This window comes from Gouania willdenowi, unplaced genomic scaffold (assembly GCF_900634775.1).
Source record: "Gouania willdenowi unplaced genomic scaffold, fGouWil2.1 scaffold_391_arrow_ctg1, whole genome shotgun sequence".
Classification (NCBI taxonomy): Eukaryota; Metazoa; Chordata; class Actinopteri; order Blenniiformes; family Gobiesocidae; genus Gouania; species Gouania willdenowi.
In genome coordinates this window covers 46,561-66,555 of record NW_021145152.1, presented here as the reverse complement: position 1 = coordinate 66,555, position 19,995 = coordinate 46,561, and the positions used below count along the sequence as shown (strand labels likewise).

At 42.1% G+C, this 19,995-nt stretch overlaps 1 protein-coding gene and 1 long non-coding RNA gene across 4 annotated transcripts; both read right to left on the bottom strand.

The window, feature by feature from the left end:
• Positions 1–2,703: 2,703 nt before the first annotated feature.
• Positions 2,704–4,926, bottom strand: LOC114460072 (uncharacterized). The gene is made up of 7 exons (XM_028442099.1): positions 4,627–4,926; positions 4,446–4,514; positions 4,232–4,336; positions 3,956–4,149; positions 3,645–3,809; positions 3,161–3,405; positions 2,704–2,880 (listed from the first exon to the last, which is right to left on the bottom strand). The coding sequence occupies exons 1-7, from the start codon at positions 4,654–4,656 to the stop codon at positions 2,858–2,860; spliced, it is 831 nt and encodes a 276-aa protein (XP_028297900.1). The 5' UTR covers positions 4,657–4,926; the 3' UTR covers positions 2,704–2,857.
• A 2,736-nt stretch (positions 4,927–7,662) lies between these two features.
• On the bottom strand, positions 7,663–14,809 carry LOC114460073 (uncharacterized). Of its 3 annotated transcripts, none has more exons than XR_003673532.1 (5): positions 13,399–14,809; positions 13,212–13,277; positions 12,953–13,117; positions 8,728–9,060; positions 7,663–8,438 (listed from the first exon to the last, which is right to left on the bottom strand). It is a non-coding gene; the product is annotated as an uncharacterized LOC114460073 (long non-coding RNA). The 3 variants fall into 3 exon arrangements; XR_003673531.1 differs by having other exon boundaries at positions 12,980–13,117; XR_003673533.1 differs by having other exon boundaries at positions 12,980–13,055.
• Positions 14,810–19,995: the final 5,186 nt, after the last annotated feature.

Here is a 19,995-nt window from a genome sequence, read left to right as displayed (position 1 = left end):
CTGAGGTGGAGCAGCTCTCCCACTCTGAAGACCACCTCCTCCAACACTTCTGCTCCCTGAAAGCTCCTCCAGCCACCAAGGACTGGACAGAGGTCATGGTCCATCCATCATCATATGAAGGAACTGTGCTGAGAGCTGTGACTCAGCTGGAGGACACACTCAGTGACGAGATGATGAAGATAAAGATGTTAGAGATGAAGAGGCTGCAGCAGTTTGCAGTAGATGTGACTCTTGATCCTCTTACAGCTCATCCTGACCTTGTCCTGTCTGATGATGGAAAACTAGTTTATGACAGTGATGTGTGGAAGAACCTTCCACACAACAAAGAGAGATTTTCTCCTTGTGCCTGTGTTTTAGGGAAGCAGAGTTTCAGTTCAGGTAGATTTTACTTTGAGGTTCAGGTTAAAGGAAAAACTAAATGGGATTTAGGAGTGGTTAAAGAATCCATCAACAGGAAGGGAAAGATCACTCTGTGTCCTAAGAATGGTTTATGGACTGTGGCACTCAGAGATGGAAATGTGTATGCAGATCCTTCAGTCATTCTTCATCTGAAGTGTGTTCCTGAGAAGGTGGGTGTGTTTGTGGACTATGAGGAGGGTGTGGTCTCCTTTTATGATGTAGATGCAGCAGCTCTGATCTACTCCTTCACTCACTGCTGCTTCACTCATAAACTACACCCATACTTTAGTCCTGGTTTAAACTATGGTGGTAAAAACTCAGCACCTCTGATCATCTGTCCTGTCAATCAAAGTGAATGATCAGTGTCATGATGAAGTCTCACCAACAATAGATTCAATGGTTCTCTGCAACCATTCACTTCTCCAGGTTGGTTACGCACTCCATCCAACCTAACATGTATGTTTCTCAACAGTGGGAGGAAACATTTTATTAAAGAAGTTTCACATTTGGTGTTTGGACTGTGATGAAATAAAAGTGGATTAAAAAAATATTTTACAAAATGATTCATTGTACAAACGTGTTACATGTTTTATGATCAGTTAAAATGTGTTAGTGGTTAGTAAAATAGGAACATGATGATGTTTTTTCTATGGAATGCAATAAAAATAAGATGCTCAGGTTATCTAAGGAGTTTTTGTAAGTCCATCTAAGTTTAATTTGTAATTGTGTTGAGTATAACTGTGGTACATTTTATTTTTAAGTGTTGTATGTGGGTATAAATGTTGATATATAAAACTATGTACACTTTTCTTTTTCTTTTGTTTTTTGTCATATTACTTTTGAAACCTACATGTAAAAGAGGGTGATTAAACGTCGAAGAAGTATTCTCTGTTTATCCAGGTTTACTTAATTTTAATTGAATTTAATTGTTTTTTTTTTGTTTGTTTTTTTTTTATTTCTCTTTGAGTTTTATTTCAAGAAAAAAACACTTGTAAAGATCACAGGCATCTATACACTTTATTATTGTATCTGTCAAAGTGTGTTGTATGCCACCCTTTGTAAACTTTGTGTAATTGTTTAAACAAAAATACAGAAAAATAAAGAATTTACAAAAAAAAATGTGGTGAAAATAAAGCATTTGCATGAATTAAGAAGAATAAAGTGTTGAATGTTCAAACTTTAAAATGTACTTTTTAAGTCACTACGACTCTTCCTTATTATCTTACCCTTTAATTAAAGAGAAACTGTGAAGTTTTGGTGTTTAAGAAGTGTTTATCTCACTGGTAGCCCTTTGGATTATTCACTAGTTTTAAAGTAGCTCCATGTTTCACAAAGGTTGGTGACTTGTTCTTTAGATCAGTGGTTTTCAACCGTTTCAGGCCGCGACCCCACAGAAATGGGTTTAAAGTAGCAAACTAGAGAGGGCAAAAACTGACATAAAGTGCTAAAAATGGTTAAAACTGTCAATATTGGAACAATTAGTTGAAACTGGCTAATAATGGGAATGACAAATGGTGAATGTGGTTAAATTGGCAAAAAAAAATTGAGCATGGAATATGATGAAAATAGGTTAAAAGTGACAATAATGGGTCAACATTTGTGACATTAGGTGGAAAAGTGGTGGAAAGGGTTTATAAGTGCAAAAGTGGAAACACGTGTGCAGAAAAGGCATTGAAATAAGGTTGGAAGTGTCAGAAATGGGCACTCAAGTGTCAAATCAGCTGAGCTGGTGTGTGTGCAACAACTGCAGGGATATGCCCACAGATGTAGAATGCAAGTGCTGTGGGCAACAGCCAGAAGCTTGTATTTCCATATTGCCTCACATGGCAGCCTACATACTACAGGAGGGCCACCTGCGACTTGCCAGCCGAATTTGGAATGATGTCCGGGGCTTGGATGATCTGCCCAACCGAGGGGAGAGCAGCAAACAATTACACCATGCAGCCTACCGTCAATATGTTATGTGGCAATATGGGGCACTGGGACGAGGCAATAGAGTTGTTATTCCTAGTTGCGTTGTGTGGAGAATCAGAGATTGCTTTCCAGATCTACTGGGACATTATACGGGTTACATCCCTGGAAGAGTGCAATAATGTTTCCATTATGACAAGTGTAAATAAATGTGTAAATATGACAGCCCTGCACTGAGCAAGGTGTTGTTTTTTTGTTTTATCTATTATCATTACAGAAGAAGTAGCTGTATTTACACATTTTTATATAGTATTTTGGCATTTGCTTGAACAAAAGCATCTACAATCAAGCTATAACATTTGAATCTCCTTACTAGTAATGATAACAAATGTGTACACGTACAATTTTTATTATAAAAAAGAAACGTCACATACACTTCATACAACTTTCATCCTGCAAAAACAATGGAATTAACAAAGGCAATACACATGAAGTGTTGGTCGGCAGGTGAGGCTCTGTATGTGGCAGCGTCGTCCACTGTGGGAACTTATTGTTTCGGCAGTGGTTCACCTTTAGAAAGAACATCAGAATTACATATCTGACAGTTACTGCATTTGATAGACAAACCACACCATTTCTATTGTATTTCACTCGATAACAAAAAGTCATTACAGTTTCAGTTGTTCATCAGCTATGTTTATACAAATTCTTTAGTTTATTAGAGCTGTAAAATATGTACAAGTAGACCTGGTATAAATATTTTAATATTATGTGAAGTAGATTTTTAATTAGCTTTCGCACATAATCATATTAGTACTTTATAATCAACTTACAAAATAAGTCAACTCACCTCGCCCTCTGCTCAGTTGCATCTGCAACAGGTCCTGGGTGGCTGGAGCAGGGACACCTGACAGAACCCCATATTGACGGGGATCGTCAGGCCTCCTTGTTATGGTCCGTGGCAACCCTCCCACAGCAGACAACCTTTTCCTAAGGATTGCACTCTGGAGGTCTGGGATGTAGCCATAGTCTTTGTCTTCTTTTACTGTGTAGAGGCTCCACTTCTTGGATTTTTTATTAAACAACCCGCAATATCTGGAAAAACAGAAAGTATAACGATCTTAGGAATACATCTAAATAACCTAACCGTGAACAATAGGATGAGTTTTCAATTATGTTATTAACAACCTTCACCTTGACCATGTATTTTGTCATTACATAACCACACCTCAAAAATGTAAACAACTTTGGTGCATTTATTTATTAAATCTGTCTCCACTTATGGCCTTTGAGTGTTTTTATTCAAATATGAGTGTAACTGTAATACGACTTACTGAATGGAGCCATCATTGTTCTTCTTTGGTAGTCTGTGGATGTGGTAGTTGTAGTCCAGGCCAGCCAGCATTGCTCGAGCTGCGTAAACTGGTGGGGAGAAGCTGAAGCGCTTGCTTGCATACATGAGTATGTGATTATGAAAGGACTCCAGCTCTGCAGTTGACCTGAGAACACATTTAAACCATATACATTTGCTTTACTTTTTTGTAATATAAAATTCAAGACACATAATATAATAAGTATTATATTTATATTACAAAAAGTAATTGGAGGACTAATCCGTAAGTTGAACGTAGACGTGCTGATATACCTGAAGTTTAAATATTTGTGGACTTTTTTCAGCCAGCGTCCATCCAAAACAATTAATGACAGTTTCTGGTGTGCAACTGAATGGCTCTTGATCAACTCCTTCTCACTGTTTTCAATCAAGAGGCCATGATGACAGGCACCCAAGGCCCAGGAATGTTTTCCTGTCACATGGTGGAGGAGTCCAGTCCACATGTCCTGATTAAAACCAGTTACAAATTTAAATACTCAATACAATCAGGTTTCTAGGTCGATGCAATTGCACTTCTATTATACTTACAAAAAATTGATCAGGGTTATCTGCAGTCTTGCAACAATACCAAAAGTGGTTACAGATATCCTTGTTCCAGGTCTGCAGAATGGTGCACTCCTTTTGCTGCCCAGCCTTGAACAAGAGCAAAAAAAATAAAAATGGGATAACAAATGTATATATGAGAGGAAACATTGTGTAGCTGATTCAGCAATAATACCACCCAGAAGGATTATGAAATTACCGTATTAATTTTTTTGCTCAAGCTCTTTGACCCATGCCAAATGTCCAATGTCTTTATATTTTCCTTTGCCTGTAGGAAAAAAATTCAAAGAATATATATCCAGTTTAAAAATCAAATCAATTTAAAAGCATAACAATGCAAGTGATGTTGTTGCAAAAAAATAAAAGAAATAAACAATTACTGAAGAGGGCTGATATTTGCATATGAGCATCCGTGCAGACTTCTACGATTTGGAGGTCTTTACGCAGTGTCTCAAATGCTCGTATGAAGCCTTCCTTTTCCATGATTACGGAATTTCGCAGTGTCTCTCGCTTATCAATGTTGATAATAGACATGATCTGTTTGGAATCATTGTCCATGACAGAATATGTGCAATATTGTGCACAGAAACCTGGACTGTCCATGCAGGCATCACCTTTTGGGGGAAATAACAAAAAGAGGCGCCGGGGGATGGGGTTGGTGCCTGGCTGTGCCCGGGGGTGGGAGGTGTCGCCGTGCTCCGCAGGGCCGGAGCGGTCTGGGGGGTGCCGTGGGGGGGAGTCTCCGGCTGTGCTGCTCCGGGGCCCGCAGTGCCACTTGCCCGTCTGCGCCATCTACCCTCTCGCGTGGCCCGCCATGCGGACGGGCCCGGCTCACACTGGACAGGCCTCCTACATGTTCACTTCACCCCACTCCCAGCTGGTCTGGCTCACTCACAAAATTCACCACACACCCATACCAAACCCTTGGGGGGCTGGATGGTGGGGCTGGGGGTGGAGGGGGCCGCCACCTGTGTTACTATGTAGTGGTGTGGGGGCGGCCCTCCCACCTCTAGTTGCCCTACTAATCCCTCCAATTTTAATCGCATCTCAACATGCCACCCCCCGGAGGGTGTATCATCATTTACACCCTCCGGCCTATTACACCACATACACATAAATCCACAGAGGCTGGATGGGGAGCACCGCTCCCCTCCATCCCCCTTCTTTTAATTACACCCCATACATTCACCAAACACACACATTCACACAGGGGATCGGGAAGTGCCTCTCCATTGGGGAATGGAGAGGCACCATAACAGGGTGGTGGGTTGGTACACATATATTTGGGCCTCTCCGGTGGGGGCCTGGCCCCTCTGTTGGTGGCTGGGCCACTGCATAGAGTAAAAGTACATCAGGATGGTGCGGTCGGGCGTGGCGGTGGGTCTCGGGGGGGCTTTGCCGGGGTCTCTCCTTGCGGGGTCTTTCCGGGCGGTATTGGCCTGGTGGGGCGCGGGGGAGCCTCTCCCTCTTGGGTGTGGCTCGGTGCTTGTTTCGTCTTCTGGTGGCCTTGGGGGCGGGCCCCGCGGTGTGCGGGCCTGGGGCGGCCTGCCTTGCCGGTTTGGGGGGTGGGTGTGCTGGGGGGGTGCTGGTGTCCTCACCGGGGTTGGGGCAGGGTTGTTTGGCGCCTCGGGATGATGCTGTTTACTCGGGGGGCGGCGCTAGCTGTTCCGGTGGTTGAGGTTGCTTTCGGCCGCCTGGTGGGTATGTCCTGCCATTTGCGGACTGGTGGGTGGGTCCGGGGCATCTTTGGCTGGGGGCTGCTGTCCCGCGCTGGATGTGTGCCGTTGGGGTGCCTCCGTCCCCGCGGTGGGGGTCGCCGGTTGCTCGCGGGCCGGCGGGCGGCCCTGCCCCGTGGCTTGCGCTGTCCGGGGGGCGGTGGGCCCGGGGCTGCTGGCCTTGTGCCGTCTGGGGCTGTGCGGTCCTGCTGGGCTGTGGCCGGGTCCTGGGCTGGGGTGGGGGGCGCGTCCCGGGGGGCTTGGCCCGGGGGCTTGCCCTTGGGGGGTCCTGGTCCCGGGGGGTGCTCCTGGGGCCCGGGGTGCTTGGCCGGCTGACCGGGCCGGTCCTGGCGGGGGTCTTCCGGGGCGGGTGGCGCGTGCCGCGCCCTTGCATACCTTCTGGTGCGGCCCCTGCTTGGGCAATCCCCGTGAGGCAGGGTGTCGGGGCCACATCCCGGCGGGGCGGTCTGGCTTGGCCTCTGGAGGGGGCCCTGGCTTTAAAGAACTGAAGCTCGTGGCGCGGGCGGCATCAGCATCTGGGGCGCCCGGGGGGGCTAGGTTGGGGTGCCTGGGGACCGGCGGGGGGACTCCCAGCGGCCCCCTGGTGCCTTATGCGGCTTGGGGTGTGGTCGTCCGCCCTGGGCGGGCTGCTCCTGGTGCTGCATCCGTTCCGGGTCCTCCTGGCCTGGGGTCGGGTCCCTGCTGGCTCTGGGCTCGCCGGCGGGTGCCTGCCGGCTGCCCGTTCGGCGTGGCTCTGGTCGTCTGCTGGGCGTGGGCTTCAGCTCCTCCGCTGGGGTCTCGGGCGGGGAGTTCTCTGGGCCCTCCCCTCGGGGGGCTGGGTGCGGGGGTGTGGGTGGTGGTGGGGGGGGTGGGGATTTGGGGGGCCTGGGGGTTGGGGGTTGGGATCGGTGGCGTGGTGCGCTGGGTCCTTGGCTCCTTGGGGCCTTCTCGGGTGTGTATGGGGGGGCAATGGCTGCCTCTCGGCTTGGGATCTTGGGGGCGTTTGGGGGGCTGCTTGGCCGTGGGGTGGTCGCCGGGGGCCCCTACATTTCCCGCTCTTTCTGCTGGCCCGACTGCTTCTTCGGGCCCGGGGGCGGCCCATGGGTTTTACAGTAGCGGTTCTTGGAATCACATTTGTCATGGACGCACCGGCCTCGGGCTGTGGGATAACACTCATACTGGGCTCAACCATAGACACGTTGTTCCCAAATACCTGTTTTATGGAATGTTCACTCACTTCCTCCTCTGCTCACAGCCACCACCATTATTCCTAAGCCGCACACTGGTTACCAAACTGGCTTGATAACACAACAATAAGCACAATATACACTACCACAATTTCACATCGCATCACTTGAAACTTATTGACTACTCCCCACCCATTCGTTTTCCTATCTTGTATCCCTCCTCCCTGTTAACTCCCCCCCCCCACCCCCCTCACCCTGGTGTAACACTGCCCTCTCTTTTTTTACATCCTCCCTTTAATGAAGTATTTTCCCTTCCCTAGGGAGGGCTGGTGATGGTCACAATTATGCAATGAAATAAATTCATTTATTTAATTGCAATAATAAAATATGCATTGCTGTTAAAAGATTGCACTTCTTGTAGTGTTAACCTTCAACAGCATGTGCAGACAGAGTAAAAAAAAAAAAAAAAAAAAAAAAAAAAAAAAGAGAGTAAAAAAATCAGTTGAATCAGAATGGAGCCAAACACCAGTAAACTAAAAACTGAATTTTTGTCTACATTTTATTAATCCATTTTGATTTATAACTCACTCCTTCACTTTTATGTCTACAGTTTTATTTATTTATTTTAATCACAATGCATCTGCCAGTCTTATACAATGTCTTGGAAAAACAGTTATATTATATAGAATATATCAGTGGTCTTCAAATGGTCAAGAATCTGGACCCATTCTATGTTCTTAATAACAATCGTGGATCCGTATTTCTTCAACATTTCAAACAGTATAATGATCAACAAAAATGACAAGTTGGTGGCATTGCAAGGGGAAATGTCAGTAATCAGTATAAATAACTTTTGGCCACATAGATTTATTTGCAGGCACTCTTTCATGACTCAATCAAAATGGCTCCACAACCTATGTTTTGGTTTAAACCCAGCCATTGAGAACCACAGGTGTAAAACATTTTTCAGTGTGTGTGTGTGTGTGTGTGTGTGTCAAACTCGCCCAAGGCGACAACAGGCCCTTTTGCCTGAAGCTGGGTGATGATTGCGGCCCTCTTCTCACCCCAGAACTCCTTTATAGTGTCCACACAGTAGGACTCCTGAGCCCTGAAGAATGTTGATCTTTCCACCATCCCCAGTTTCATGAACTTGAATAACAGGGATATCTTGGCATAGTTGTTGCCTGATAGTAGTATATTAGTAGACAGCATGAAGTCTCCAACTAGCATCCCATATTTCAAAGTGGGCTGGGAACACCATTTCCACACTGTATGACCAAAAGGACATTTCTGTGGAGGGGGAAGGGGCGCACATTACAAAACAACAAATATGAATGTGAAAAACATATACTAGTCTCTAAATTGCCCATAGGAGTGAATGAGAGTGAATGGTTGTCTGTGTCTGTGTTGCCCTGTGATGGACTGGCGCCCTGTCCAGGGTGTACCCCCGCCCAGCGCCCTATGAGAGCCGGATATTGGCACCGGCAGACCCCCGCGACCCTGTTAAACGGGAATAAGCGGGTATGAAAATGGATGGATGGAAAACATATACGTTTAAAAAACACAAAAAATGACTTACCCATTCAATTACAGCAGCTGTTCCCCTGGACTTTATATTGATTTCAAATGGGCCAGTTTCCATGCACTTTTGCTTGGTCTTTGAGTCTTTACCAGGACACGTGTTTACAGGTAGAGATACTCAGCAAGCTGCTTCAGGCTGTCATGATATGTGATAGAAGCAGGATGACCAATAATATCATCCTCCACCATAACTTTACATGACTCTGGAAATGTGTGAAGGTCTGTGTCGGTAGGATCTGGGATATTGGCTGAAACATCATGCACTGTGTCTTCCATGCTGATTGTAGGAAGAGCATCCAAGCAAATTTTACTGTTGAGAGCACCACCAGTCCTGTTGTAATAAAAGTAGCTATGAAAATTACACCTCCCAAAAAACACATTATTGTGAGAACAAGTACAGAAAGATCAATCAATCAATCAATCAATCTTTATTTGTATAGCGTCAAATCATAACCAATGGTATCTCAAGACACTTTACAGTAGAGCAGTCTTAAGGACGAACTCTTCATTTTATGGATACACACATATGCATATATACGTATATACACATACATATGTATCCCACACCCAACATGAATTCATCATGGCGGCAAGGAAAACCTTCTGTTAAGCAGCAGGAACCTTGTGTGGATCCCATTCCTATGATGAACAGCCATCCACGTTATGCTGTGTTGGGTGTGTGCAGAGGAAAGGGTGGAGACAGAGTTGTTGAGACTCTGTAACTCCACACTGAGGATCCCACGGACCTGCAAGACAAAAGCCAGAAGGAGTACAGGAGCAAACACACAAGGGAAGAAGCAGACATAGAGGGAGTGTTTGAGAGAGGAATGGGACCCTCTCCGGTCCCTCTCTAACCTAAATGACCTCTCTCTTAACGCCCTCTCCAACCTCTCTCCAACCGAGCATGCCAGACCCCCCCCCCCCGGCAGTCTATGCCTATTGCATCTTAATTATGAGCTATGAGCTGGTTCCTAACTAAAAGCTTTACCAAAGAGGAATGTTTTGAGCCTAACCTTAAAGGTAGAGAGGGTGTCTGCCCCCCGAACCGTGGTTGGTAGATGGTTCCAGAGAAGTGGGGCCTGATAACTGAAAGCTCTTCCTCCTATACTACTTTTAGAGACGAATGGAACAACGAGTAGTCCAGCATTTTGAGAGCGTAGTGTTCTGGGGGGATTGTATGGCACTACAAGCTCCTTGAGATAGACTGGTGCCTGTCCATTTAGGGCTTTATAAGTGAGAAGAAGAATCTTGAATTCTATTCTATATTTTATGGGAAGCCAATGCAGAGAGGCTAATACAGGAGTAATGTGATCTCTTCTCCTAGTTTTAGTCAGTACACGTGCTGCAGCATTTTGAACCAGCTGAAGTGTCTTAAGCGACTTGCTCGGGCAGCCTGCTAAAAGAGAGTTACAATAATCTAGTCTAGAGGTAACAAAAGCATGGACTAGTTTTTCGGCGTCGCCCTGAGACAGGATAGATCTGATTTTAGCAATGTTACGGAGATGAAAGAAGGCAGTTCTTGAAGTTTGTTTTATGTGAGAGTTGAAGGATAAGTCCTGATCAAATAGAACCCCAAGGTTTTTAACAGTTGTGCTTTGTGCCAGAGTAATGCCATCTAGGGCAGTTAGGCTAGCATAGGTTTCTCTAAGGTGTCGTGGGCCCAGTACAATGACCTCAGTCTTGTCTGAGTTGAGAAGAAGAAAATTTTGGTCCATCCAGGCCCTAATGTCCTTTAGACAGGCCTCAAGTTTAGATAGCTGATTTGTCTCACCTGGCTTCATTGATACATACAGTTGGGTATCATCAGCATAGCAGTGAAAGTTAACAGAGTATTTTCTCATAACATTACCAAGGGGGATCATATAGATACAGAAGAGGATTGGACCTAGCACAGAGCCCTGAGGAACCCCGTAGCTTACTTTAGTGTACACAGAAGACCTATTATTCACGTGTACAAACTGGTACCTATCAGATAGGTAGGACTTAAACCAGTTTAGGGCAGTCCCTGTGATTCCAAGTAATTTCTCTAATCTCTCTAGTAGAATATAGTGATCTATAGTGTCAAAAGCTGCACTAAGATCTAATAAAACCAGCACTGAGAGTCGTCCTTCATCTGAAGCCCAGAGTAGATCATTAGTTACTTTAACTAAAGCAGTCTCTGTGCTGTGTTGAGCTCTAAAACCTGACTGGAAGTCCTCGAACAGGCTGTTGTTTTGAAGAAATTCACAGAGCTGAGCTGCCACAACTTTCTCAAGAATCTTTGAAATAAAAGGAAGATTAGATATAGGCCTGTAGTTTGCTAAAGTGCTGGAATCAAGAGTAGGTTTTTTGAGAAGGGGTTTGATTACAGCTACTTTAAAGGACTGTGGCACGTAGCCTATTGATAGGGATATATTTATTGTCTCCAACAAAGATGGGCAGACTAGGGGAATAACTTCTTTAAACAGCTTAGTTGGGATCGGATCTGAAAGGCAGGTCGATGGTTTGGAGGATGAAATAATAGAGTTAAGTTCCTGAAGTCCTATATGTGTGAAACAGTTTAGGTTAGGTCTATTTACATTTAATGGTACAGCAGGCCCAGGTGAAGGCAGGGAGTGGCTAATTTTATCTCTAATCTTGTGAATTTTATCGTTAAAAAATGTCATAAAGTCCTCACAGCTGAGGGCTAGAGGAATCATGGGCTCAATAGAGCTCTGACTTTGTGTTAGCCTGGCTACAGTGCTGAAAAGGTACCTCGGATTATTTTTATTTTCTTCAATTAGTGAGGAATAGTATGTAGATCGACTATGTCGTAAGGCTGTCATGTATTTACTATGGCTTTCTTGCCAAAGTATTCGTGACTCCTCTGTTTTATTGGAGCGCCACATTCTCTCTAATTTACGGGTTGTTTGTTTGAGTGTGCGAGTTTCAGAGCTAAACCACGGAGCTTTCCTCTGACGTTTAATAGTTTTTTCCCTCAATGGGGCAATTGAGTCCAAGGTGGATTTTAGTAGACTAGCAGAGCTATCGACAAGCCGATCCAGTTGAGAGGGGTTATAATTAATATCATAGTTATTTATTGGATGGTGCACTGAGTTTAAGGCAGCAGGAATGGCCTCTTTAAATTTAGCCACAGCACTATTGGACAGATTTCTACTCGTAACTATTTTATTGCACAGTGCGAGATCCTCTAGGATAATGTTAAAAGATATTAAAAAGTGATCTGATAGCAGAGGATTTTCAGGGTAGACTTTTAGTTCATTTATATCAAGGCCATATGTTAGAACAAGATCAAGAGTATGATTTAAATGATGAGTAGCTTCATTAATAGTTTGAAAAAAGCCAACTGAGTCTATTAGGGTCATAAAGGCTGAGCTCAGGCTATCACTATCTTTGTCCACATGGATATTAAAATCTCCTACTATCAGTATTTTATCAGAACTGAGGACTAAGTTTGATATAAACTCAGAGAATTCTGATAGAAATTCAGAATAAGGGCCTGGAGGACGGTAAATTATCGCAAATAAGACTGGCTGGCAGGTTTTTGATTCGGTATGAGATAAATTTAGAACCAGGCTTTCAAAGGAAGTGTAACTGGCCTTTGGTTTAGGATAGATTAGGAGAGAGGAATGATAAATAGCTGCTACACCACCTCCACGGCCTATGTCTCGTGGCATATGAGTATTTAAATGACTGGGAGGAGTGGCTTCATTTAAACTAACATATTCATCTTGATACAGCCATGTTTCAGTTAAACAGAATAAATCAAAGTTATTTTCTGAGATAAGGTCATTTACTAGTAGAGATTTGGATCTCAGTGATCTAATATTTAATAGAGCACATCTAATGCTTTTATGTTTTGGTGTTTCTAGATTTGAGATTTTAATTTTTTTCAGATTTTTATAATTGATAGCTCTTTTATTTGATTTTATGTTAAAATCATTGTGAAATTTGGGTCGGGGGACTGACACCGTCTCCATAAAATAATATTCATCACCATCACAACAGTTGTCATGGTGATGAACACAGCTATCCTGATAGCAATGGGAGGGAAACTGTCCTAAGGCAAGCGCAGAGGGGCGTGGAGGACTCCCCCTCTGTAACATGGTCTCATTCATGAGATGTCATAAATGTGCCATGTTTTCTGATAGTAGAGATGCTCCCTCCAAAGTAGGATGGATTCCATCTCTTCCTATCAGGTTCGGTTTTCCCCAGAAGGATCTCCAATTATCAATGAAGCCCACCTCGTTTTCTGATGTAGTTGTTCATACCTCACACAAATACGAGGCTTATAGGTTGATTCTTCACTCTCATCGTCAGAATCGACCTCCCTGGTTACATCTTCTTCTGATGATGACAAAGACTCTGACTCTTTATCAGGGTACCAGGTGCTATCATCCCAGTAAATACTTTGGTAGAAAATATACATTCATAGATTATTCAAACAATACACAATTTTCTATAAACAGAGAAGTAAAATCATCTCACAACAAAGAAACTTACATGGAGTTCTGAATGTCATTAAATTCATCAGCTCCAACCTCAACGTTTAGGTCCTGGGACAGCATACTGAATACACAGGCAAAGAACAATAATTGAGGGATATTATGACATGTTACTGTGATGCAAGTAAAGCAGCGTGCATTTTTTTTAAATAAATGGAAAAAAATTATAATTATAATTACCATACCTTGAATCCAATTACTGAAGAGCTGTCTCTTCGGGAGAACTAATGTCTAACTCCTGGACTCCAGCAACGGAGAAATTATCATCTCTGTGAAAATGACAGAATTACAGAAAGTAATCAGCATATGTTAAACTTGATTTGAAATGCATTATTTTTTAATGCAGCAGAATGTCTGCAGGAAATAAAACGAGTTCAAAGGAGAGCCTGGAAGACAATCAAGGGCTCTCTCATCTGGATGACACAGAGTACAACATAAGATCCCCCCTCCCCCTCCTTGCCTTATGTACAGATTCAGCAACCATAGCATCAGTTTTCAGGTCCTCCTTCAATTGTCGCCATCGTTCAAAAGATGTTCCGATGCAGATTTTTGTCTTTCCTCTCGCTAAATCCAAAGACCTCTTTTTTGCAGCTTTTTCTAAAAACGTCTTTCTTTTCTTGCCCTTCTTAGCAGGGCAAGACGTTACCAGTAAACGTGGAATAGGTACTTTCTCCGCCATTCTGTTGTCTACTTCCGGGCTTCCTCTAACAACGGTGACGCGCTTTTTAATGTACGCTCGTGCACGCACGGGGCCGTGAACGAGCAGGAAGACCAGGAGACGTGATTGGTTGAAAAAAAACGAACCGTGAAAATCCCATTGGTCGCAGTTATTGCAGATTTACAGACGCTACAGTTGACAGATTTTCTTCGTTCCTTTTTCAGAATACATAAGATCTTCACATCTGTCCGGACATAATGAACATTTCTACCAAAAACTTGAAAAGTGTATCTGGAGATAGTTACCAACCCTACCTTTAATCTAAATCTAACAACAAAACCATGTACATGCACAGACAAAACTGATGTAATCCAGACATTAAGATTAACACTAAAAAGACAGTTTGAGCAAAATACACAAAATATAAATTGTTAAGAAATAAAAATAATTATGTTTTAAATATTAAACTTAATACACATTAAACAACTCATATATACCTATAAAGCAGACACAATAGACCCCTAAATGATATATAATTTGATAATAATAATAATAATAATAATAATAATAATAATAATAATAATAATAATAATAATAATAATAATAATAATAATATATTCTGTACATACGTGTTGTTAAAGTTAATAGTATTCATAGATCTGCTTGACAATGTCATATATTCTCCTTTTTCTATGATAGTGTAATGTTGCTAGGCGACCAGCCTGCTAACTAAACGTTAGCTAAATACTCTCTGGGTTCTAGACTCAAACACGCTGTAATTCAGTCTTTAGATCAATGTGTCCAACTTGTGATACAGTAAAATCAACACCACTGTGAACATTTGAACACACTGTCAGACTCAGATCCACCTTTTTCACTCAATGATGTTCTGATGAACTTACTGCAGCACTGCCAACAGTAGTTGTTGATGTAACTCACTTTCCTTTACACAGGAGATCTGATCTTTAGATAATGGTGTATTTTTTTATTCAGCCTCTGTTGATCATCATAACTTCATAGCATTTATTCAGACATTCTCAACACAGACACATGGTGATACAGGACTGTGGACCAGAACATGTTATCAGGAGATACAAATGATTTCAGCCTGTCTCACTGTGCCTGATAGAAAATGTATCCCCTCTATAATCCTCAGGTGATGGACTAACATCATCTGCTTTATTCTGTACATATTTATCATAATTCATAATAAAACTAGTGAATTAGGAACAGTTTCACTTTTGTGGAGAAGAAGAACATGAGACAGATGTGACCTCATGCTTTGTGTTCTCAGAGGGTTCCACTTTTAGGCGTCCGGAAAGAAGATATGTCGTGTTGACTTCAAAATAGTGTTGGATGAATCTTATAAGATGTGAACAGGTCCTGATAGAAAAAACAGGCTGTGATCAGTGGGAGGGGCCTATAATGTCACTGTAAAATCCTTCACCGTCACATTCTAAATGCTGTATCTTTGCTATTTTTCAATGGATTCACATCAAATTTACATGTATTATTGACCCCAAGATGAGCAAAAAGATACATTATAACCCCGCCCAAAACCAAACAGGAAGTCAGTCATCTTGTCTGTCTGTCTCACAGAGGACTCAGAGACACTTCTGTCTATCTCTCTGTCTGTGTGGCTGTCTGTTTTGTGTCTGTCTGTCTGTCTGTCTGTGTGTCTGTCTAAGTGTCTGTCTGTCTGTGTGTGTCTGTCTGTCTGTGTGTCTGTCTGTCTGTGTGTGTGTGTGTGTCTGTCTAAGTGTCTGTCTTTCTGTCTGTCTGTCTGTCTGTCTGTCTGTCTGTGTGTGTGTGTCTGTGTAGCTGTGTGTCTGTCTGTAAGTGTGTCTGTTTGTCTGTGTGTGTGTATCTGTCTGTTGGTATGTATCTGTCTGTTGGTGTGTCTGTCTGTCTGTGTAGCTGTGTGTCTGTCTGTCGGTGTGTCTGTGTCTGTCTGTCTGTCTTTCTGTGTGTGTGTGTGTCTGTCTGTCTGTGTAGCTGTGTGTGTCGGTCGGTGTGTCTGTCTGTCTGTGTAGCTGTGTGTGTGTCTGTCGGTGTGTCTGTCTGTCTGTTGGTGTGTCTGTCTATCTGTGTATGTGTGTACGTGTGTGTCTGCCTGTCTGTTTGTCTGTCTAATTGTCTGTGTCTGTGTGTCTGTCTGTTTGTCTGTCTATGTTTCTGCCTGCCTGTCTCTGTGTGTGTCTGTGTCTCTCTTTCTGTGTGTCTCTTTCTGTGTGTCTGTCTGTCTGTCTGTCTAAAGTCTGTCTGTCTGTGTGTGTGTGTCTGTCTGTCTGTCTGCCTGTGTGTCTGTCCGTCTGTGTGTTTGACTGTCTGTAGGTGTGTGTGTGTGTGTGTTTGTCTGCGTGTCTGTCTGTCTGTTTGTGTAGCTGTGTGTGTCTGTTTAGGTGTTTGTCTGTCTGTGTAGCTGTATGTCTGTCTGTCTGTCTGTAGGTGTGTGTGTCTGTCTGTCTGTGTAGCTGTGTTTGTCTGTCTGTCCGTCTGTTTGCCTGCCTGTGTGTATGTCTGTCTGTCTGTGTGTCTGAATGTCTGTAGGTGTGTGTGTATGTGTGTGTGTGTGTGTTTGTCTGTGTGTCTGCCTACCTGTGTGTCTGTCTGTCTGTGTGTCTGTTTGTCTAAGAGTCTGTCTGTCAGCCTTCCTGTGTGTCTGTCTGTCTGTGTGTCTGACTGTCTGTAGGTGTGTGTGTGTGTGTTTGTCTGCGTGTCTGTCTGTGTAGCTGTGTCTGTCTGTCTGTCAGTGTGTCTGTGTAGCTGTGTGTGTCTGTCTGTCTGTCTGTGTAGCTGTGTTTGTCTGTGTCTGTCTGTCTGTCTATGTGTGTGTTAGTGTGTGTTTGTCTGTCTGTCTGTCTGTGTGTCTGTCTGTCTGTCAGTCTATGTGTCTGTCTGTCTATGTTTCTGCCTGCCTGTCTGTGCGTGTGTGTCTGTGTGTGTGTGTCTGTCATTTTGTGTGTGTTTGTCTGTGTTGCTGTCGGTCTGTCTGCCTGTCTGCGTGTCTGTTTGTCTGTCGGTGTGTCTGTCTGTCTGCGTAGCTGTGTCTGTCTGTCTGTGTCTGTCTGTCTGTCTGTCTATGTGTGTTTGTGTTTGTCTGCCTTACTGTCTGTCTGTCTGCGTGTCTGTCTGTCTGTCAGTCTATGTGTCTGTCAGTCTATGTGTCTGTCTGTCTGCGTGTCTGTTTGTTTGTCGGTGTGTCTGTCTGTTTGTGTAGCTCTGTGTCTGTCTGTCTGTCTGTCTGTCTGTCTCTTTGTCTTAGTGTCTGTCTGTCTGTCTGTGTAGCTGTCTGTCTGTCTGTCAGTCTATGTGTCTGTCTCTCTGTGTGTCTGTGTGTATGTCTGTCTGTGTGTCTGTCTGTCTGTGTAGCTGTGTGTGTGTCTGTTTGTCAGTGTGTCCGTCTGCCTGTTTGTCTGTCAGTGTGTCTGTCTCTTTATCTTAGTGTCTGTCTGTCTGTGTAGCTGTGTCTGTCTGTCTGTCTGTCTGTCTGTCTGTCTGTCTGTCTGTCTGTCTGTCTGTGTCTGTCTGTCTGTCTGTCTGTCTGTCTGTCTGTCTGTCTGTCTGTCTGTCTGTGTGTGTCTGTCTGTCTGTCTCACAGAGACACTGAGGAACCAAACCAAATCCCAAACCCAGGATACAGAGTGTCAGTGAAGGAGGTACAGACGGTGTGGATGAGTGTCATAGAGTCAGAGGAGACTTCATAGAAGGACAGACGTCCATCAGGACAGTCCACATACACTCCTACTCTACCAGAGGAACCACAGGGACAGGAGGTACGTGTGTCTATGTTATTGTGTCTGAAGATGTAAAAACCTCTGTAACATCTCAGACTCCAGGACTGATTATTAGATCCAAACAAACAATCATAACTCTTTCCTTTCCTTCTGATTCCTCTGTAACTCACTGCTATATAAACATTTCCATTCCTCTCCACCTCCCAGTAACAGTGACCAGTCAGACCAGTACTACACAGAACCTGATAGATATCAAATCTGTCCTGATGATCAGGATAAAGCTCCTCCTCCTTCACATATGTCACCATCCTGTTGTTGTCAGACAGTCTGAGGTTTCTGTTGATGGAGTTTGTGTCGAGGTGAATGTGACAGAAATCTGATGAGACACAAAGAAACAACAGTTGATCATGTGATGCTTCATTGTCTCTGTATCACTGACATGTTCATTCACTCAGAGCTTCATGAGGACACTTTGAATGAACACACACACACACTTACACTTCCTCACACCAGCTTTGATCCTCTGCTCTCCTCCATGGTCTGCCCTGCAGGAGCAAACACAGGCAGTGATTTACACACCTAAAGAGTCCAAAGTGCTGCTCAGAAACCTGATGCCATCTCCATCAAGCTCTCCATGTTTCTACTGGTTTGTCTTCAACAGCTTCACCTTCTTCATCTCCTTCAAAGTGTTCCTCTCTTCATCCTCACTGATTGGTTCCACCTCCTCTGATCTTAACTATAAACTATTATATATATGTATATTTACACTATTTGGTCCTTTGCAGTTTAAATAAGTTTGGTAGTCGTACATATTTTTATTCTTTTTAGTTTTTGAATGTGGATAATATCACACACTAAATCATAATTCTCCCTTTAGAAATACATTTGTCTTATGAATTCTAATACATTACAATGATAAATAAATGAATAAACAAACCTATTGATTGACTGTATATAGTGATTATTTCAAAAACATAATAAAATGTAAAATTAAACATAAGACATCAATACATATTCACAGGAGTATAATTTACTAACCTCTCAACACTTCTCTTTAATAAATAATAACAATAATCTTGATCAAATATATTTATGACTTTGTATCTAAAACTTCAACATTCACAACATTCACATAAATGTACATACTGTATATATACACTAACACATATAATTACACACTCATATATAAATGATAAATATAGATTGATAAAATACATATATACCCATACATATATATCTACACATAAACACACACATGAAAAAAAATAAAATAAAAAGAAACATAGATTTGAACATTAGCTGAACAACTTTACACAAATAATTAACACTAGAAATAATAATTATAAAATACTTTAGTTTAAATATATTTTACTACTTTAACTTTTACAACTAGAATAGACTAAAAATGAATTAAATGAATAAATGAAGACTGAGACACAAATAAATATAAAAATGAATGAAATAAATAATGAAATAAGTAAACAAATATTTAAATAAGTCAATAAATAAATAAGTTGATCTCCAAAGGCACCAAATATGACAACACAAAATACTTTTGTTATAATGATAATTTACCAAAAACCTCTTGGGTAATAATAAAATAAAATAAAAAATCAGGACAACTTTGTTTTTTGAAAATAGCCAAACACACATTATAAAAACTTATAGACTCAAAATGGCTCCATCCAGATAGTTTTGATTATGTTAAACTCAGAATAAAGAACAAACTGTTTCCTACAAAAACATGACATGATAATAATAATAATAATAATAATAATAATAATAATAATAATAATAATAATAATAATAATAATAATAATAATAATAATAATAATAATAATAAATATGAAATAAGAATAATGATAAATAATCTGATCTGACTGATCTGGACATGTCATCTACCAGTGGCTGTTAGTGATTGGTAGATGACCGTTGCTATGGATACTATGGACAAATACAGAATGAACTCTCCCTCAAAAGGAAACACTCTGAAAAAACTCTGCTGCTGGGAAAAGACTAAACTAAAGTGTTCTAATCATTCCCTCCTGATAAAACAAGTAAAGACTGAAGGACACGTCACAGAAAACAATAATGCTGATGCTGCTAAAATATGTTGGTGTATGTTAACATGAAACACATCAGTTTAGAAATCATTAAATCAAAACTATATGTTCAATCCTATAAGGTTTTATAGATAACGCTAATAATTCTGTAATTTGTCTCATGTTTAATTAAAAAACGAAAACATTAATGAAATCAGATAAAATACTAATTATTGAACAAACTAATATAATATAATATTGTAAAATCAAATTAGGAAAATAAACTAAAATACATTTTGGTTGAGAAACTTTTTAATAAAAGTTCAGCCTTTGTTTCAAAGTTAG